The 5000-nt window shown below is 44.2% G+C and overlaps 1 protein-coding gene across 1 annotated transcript; it reads right to left on the minus strand.

The window, feature by feature from the left end:
* Positions 1-3207: 3207 nt before the first annotated feature.
* Positions 3208-4737, minus strand: tmem125b (transmembrane protein 125b). The gene is made up of 2 exons (XM_060873332.1): positions 4590-4737; positions 3208-4012 (listed from the first exon to the last, which is right to left on the minus strand). The coding sequence occupies exon 2, from the start codon at positions 3984-3986 to the stop codon at positions 3381-3383; it is 606 nt and encodes a 201-aa protein (XP_060729315.1). The 5' UTR covers positions 3987-4012; positions 4590-4737; the 3' UTR covers positions 3208-3380.
* Between the last annotated feature and the right edge of the window lie 263 nt (positions 4738-5000).

A 5000-nucleotide genomic window follows, 5' to 3' on the forward strand; every position in this document is an offset into this window, starting at 1 on the left:
TTAGACGCCTTTTCCACCGGGGCTGGAAATGATATGTTTATAGTTTATAACTTTATGTATACATATACACACGTTTTGTGAATTTAATCTAAATAATGTAAAGCTTCAGTGCTATTAGTACAGAAGCTGTAGATGGTGTGTGTGTGTGTGTGTGTGTGTGTTTGTGTTTACGTTTCCCATCATCCACCATCTTCTTGGTGCCGCAGTGAGTTTCAGAGGAACAAATCTGCGAAGAATAAAAACAAAATAAACCCTGTAGATGTTCCGTACCACACACTGTTCACTATCATGTGCACAAATCTAGCGAGTGCTAAAGCTAACCTAGCAAATTAAAGCTAATTTAACAAGTGAAGTCAAGCTAGTAACTATAGCAAACTAGCCAAAATAAAAGAAAGCAAATGAACAAAAGTAAACAAGCAAACAAGACAAATAACAAGCAAACGTCATAACGTGACGTGTTACGCTGCCACATCGACCACTACATAGTGCATAAACACACAGTACGGTATAAAGGCCTAGTGTCACAGTGACATATACAGAATACCCACAATGCAATGTGTGGTCATTAACAGATAACTGTGTGGTTTGGGACACGCCCACAGTGAGGTAGGAGTGGTTTCTTTTGTAGACATACGTTGTCTTTACATGGTGTGAGTGTGTGTGTGTGTGTGTGTGTGTGTGTGTGTGTGAGAGAGAGAGAGAGACAGAGAAGGAGGAGAGCGACATGACCCAAATACAGAATAATGACTTTATACATGCTGAAATATCTCTGAGCCTTCACTCACTCACTCATTCACTCATCTTCTACCTCTTATCCGAACTACCTCGGGTCACGGGGAGCCTGTGCCTATCTCAGGCGTCATCGGGCATCAAGGCAGGATACACCCTGGACGGAGTGCCAACCCATCGCAGGGCACACACACACACACACACACTCATTCACTCACGCAATCACACACTACGGACAATTTTCCAGAGATGCCAATCAACCTACCATGCATGTCTTTGGACCGGGGGAGGAAACCGGAGTACCCGGAGGAGGAAACCGGAGTACCCGGAGGAAACCCCCGAGGCACGGGGAGAACATGCAAACTCCACACACACAAGGTGGAGGCGGGAATCGAACCCCCAACCCTGGAGGTGTGAGGTGAACGTGCTAACCACTAAGACACCGTGACCCCCATATATATATATTATATATAACTATCTTTTGACCTTCTAAATGAAATGAGGTGTCGTGTGTCGTGAGTCGTGTGTCGTGAGTCGTGTGTCGTGAGTCGTGAGTCGTGAGTCGTGTGTCGTGAGTCGTGTGTCGTGTGTCATGTGTCATGTGTCGTGTGTCATGTGACGTGTGTCGTGAGTCGTGTGTCGTGTGTCATGTGTCGTGTCGTGTGTCATGTGACGTGAGTCGTGAGTCGTGTGTCGTGTGTCGTGAGTCATGTGTCGTGAGTCGTGTGTCATGTGACGTGTGTTGTGTGTCGCTAACTAAATTGTTGTGATTGTTGTAGATGGGACTAGAATTAGCTCCTTTTTGTATAATAATAAATAAATAAGACTGGAATTAAATAGAGGAAATGAGAGCAACAGAGCTAATCCAGAAAAAAACATCACACACACACACACACACACACACACACACACACACTCCATCTGCTAATTATCCAAGCTCATTTCAGCAAGGTCAAGCCGCCTGGGAGCAGCTGAGTAAGTGGTAAAGAGGCAGGAGAGCTGAAGCTAATTAAATATCCTCTTAATCTATTTTAGGTTTAACACGAATCCAAAAGGAGAATCAAACAAGACGCCTCGGGCCTGAATTAAATACACACGTAGTTCTCACTTCACTGCTAAATGTAGTTTGATCCACCAAGACCATCCTTGTTGTGTATTTTTACACCACAGTGATGTAGTAACACTTAATACACTTACATTAATTATTTATAAAAGAACAACATGATTAATAAAGAGGAAGTCAGAGAAAGACGTGAGATACAAACTCATGTTCCATCATCTCGTCTTATTCAGCAGCTTCACCTCTGACTTTTACAAAGCTCTGACACTGGAGACTCCTTCATCCATCTCCTTACACAACAATGTGTAGCGCTGACTGTATTTACACGTGTGAATGAGCTGTTACTATGGAAACGGTAAGGTAATACAACTCTAAAGTTATTTCCATGGATTTAATTACACTTAACGTGGGGACTAAATACAGATCTACAGAAACACACACAATATAAACATGGACACACACTAAAGGTTACTGTAGGTCACCAGAACTGTAGAGCAAAACACTAAATCCAACACTCACCTCACTCATCGTCGCTCCTTAACGCAGGGATCAGGTTATTAAACAACAGGATGAAATGGAAGGCAGAAGAACTCACACCTTCACAGCTGATGTCCTGTGTGTGTGTGTGTGTGTGTGTGAGAGAGAGAGAGAGAGCTGATATTCCGAGAGGATAAACATACTCTTCATCATGAAACAGACACCCCCTTTTCTCTTCTCACACTCCTCCTATTCCCTCTCCCTTCCTACGCAGTCACCGTGTGTGTGTGTGTGTGTGTGTGTGTGTGTTATGCTCGTTGATGATACATGATTCACACTTTGACATCTTGATTTTGTCTGCATTGTATTACAAGGACAAATGTCAGGAATAATCTGATATCTCTGTGAGACTCCACCATCTCCACAACTGCTCCTCATCATCACAACAGACAAACTTCTTCTCTCGGATGGTGGTGGTGATGATGATGATGATGATTGACAGAGCAATTTATCACATCACCCAGTTGTTCAGTTTAATTGAGCTTGAGACTGTGAAGACGAGAAGATTTGCAGTATCTTCATCCTGATCTAACCATTCAGTTCACCCTGTAGATGGGGGCGGGGTCTATCTGGAAGAGGCCACACCCACAAAAGGGTTTCAGCATAGGATCGTTAAAAGAAGAAGTAACCTTCCAGTTCCAAGTCCATGTGTTTTATTAGGACCGAACCACTTACACATTAAACATCAACCTTCATTTGCAGACGTCTGAATATCCCTCAGTTTATTATTTATAAATAATAAATAAATAATAAGTTTAACTAAATAACTTAACATAAAGGACAGTGTTAATATAACAACACCACATATTTCTCACTGATTCCAGGCAGAAATGCTGTCAGTAACAGATACATGTCCGTCTCTGTCCTCAGAGCTACTGCAGTGAGACGTGGACAAACCCGGCCAGGACGAGGACACCGACAGGACGCTCGGCTGTGTGTGTGAAATCCTGTCCCTCGTCTCTTCATGTGTTTGCTGTGGTGTGTTCAGAGACTCCTGGAGGTTTTTAGACAACATGATAAGAAAGTGTCAAATGAAAACTGTGTGAATGTCCGTTCATATCAGACCAACTTGACTGGACGCAGAGTCTCTCCACACGTGACTCGTCTGTCCTCCTATGGTATAAACCCTCACCCTTCTCCGGATCCTCCTCCTCCTCCTTCCTCTTTGCTCCCATACATACTTCATCATTGCGTACGCCGCCACACTCAGCACCACAACGGCACCACAAGTCAGGAGGAGCGTCCCTGTGAGCAGCATGTGTGATGAGGCCAAGCACAGCAGCACCGTGGCACCACCGAGCATCAGCGCCAAGCCGACAGCTAGCAGCAGAGAGGGATCCGAACTTCCACCGCTGCGCAGCTGAGCAATGCGCCTCCGACTGCGCACGCAGCCCATGTCCTGCACAGCCGAGCTAAGCAGCTGCTTCAGCACGAGTACGAGGGCCAGGATACAGAGGGTGGAGCCAACAACGAGGCGCCATACAGCCGAGGAAGGTTCTGCGGAGCCGGCTGAAGACAGGAGCACCACGCCGCCTGTCCCCAGCCCGAGCACCAGGGCAACAGACGAGGTGTAGCAGAGCAGAGAGATGCACGGCTCACCAAACCACCACAGCTCCACCTGATCCTCGACATCCTGCTGCAGGAACATGAGGCCAGACATCTTCTCACAGGCTCACACACCTCAGACTGTGGGATGAGGAGCAGACGTGAGAGTAGAGAGTTAGTCATGAGGTCATCCTGCACTTCAATTAACATTTATTATTATCATTTTTAACATGTTATAGAAAGATGTTTCATGATGAAACAGGGTTAAGGTTCAAGCCCATATACGTAGAGATGTTTTAATCCTCAGCATTTTACTACCAATAAAATATTTTTATTTAGTAAAGAACATCATTAATAGGTACATTAATGTTGTAGAACTTCCATGAATCATGTTCCTGCCATCACTTACGTTATAGCAAGTCGATCCCTCACAAGACTCCCTAAAACAAACCTCAGCTTGTCATGTTAGTGAGATGTTCTCACTTTATCTCTGACTGCTACACAGCTCTGACACTGGAGACTCCTTCACCTTCATCTTACATAAATCACAGTATATATTAATAATATTAGCATATTAACGATTACACCTTTTTGAATCCCTTTGCTGTTACCATAGAAACGATAATGCACGAGAGCTCCTTCTAACCAATCAGGATGAAGCCCCCAAAGATACAGTGATAAACTTACAGCTTGATTTCTTATGATAGTGTCTCCTCACCTTCTGACGTCCTATCTTCAGATTAATCATTCGTCCCAGTCCGTGTCCTCCTCGTTAGAATCCGAGACATTTCCTCACGTTGGGATTTTATCAGTCAGGTGTTTCATCTAAATTCCTCTTTTTATATATTAAGTCTAATAAAAATTAAATGCACTTTATATAAGCTGAATTATTTATTAGTTTCAATTCAGAGTTAACACGCATCTGATCCTGCTTCTGGACCATCCATGATATATGTCACTGTCTCTGTCTCTTGGTCCATGAACAGTGAAGACACACACACACATACACACACACACACAGCAGTGAGGTCTGACAGGGCATTGTAGGGGACACAATAGAGCACGTGGCAGAAGACCCTGTGTTGTGGATTGGACTCAGTGTCACACTGTGTACATAAAGGCTGTTCTG

The sequence above is a fragment of the Tachysurus vachellii genome, chromosome 7, assembly GCF_030014155.1.
Source record: "Tachysurus vachellii isolate PV-2020 chromosome 7, HZAU_Pvac_v1, whole genome shotgun sequence".
NCBI lineage: Eukaryota > Metazoa > Chordata > Actinopteri > Siluriformes > Bagridae > Tachysurus > Tachysurus vachellii.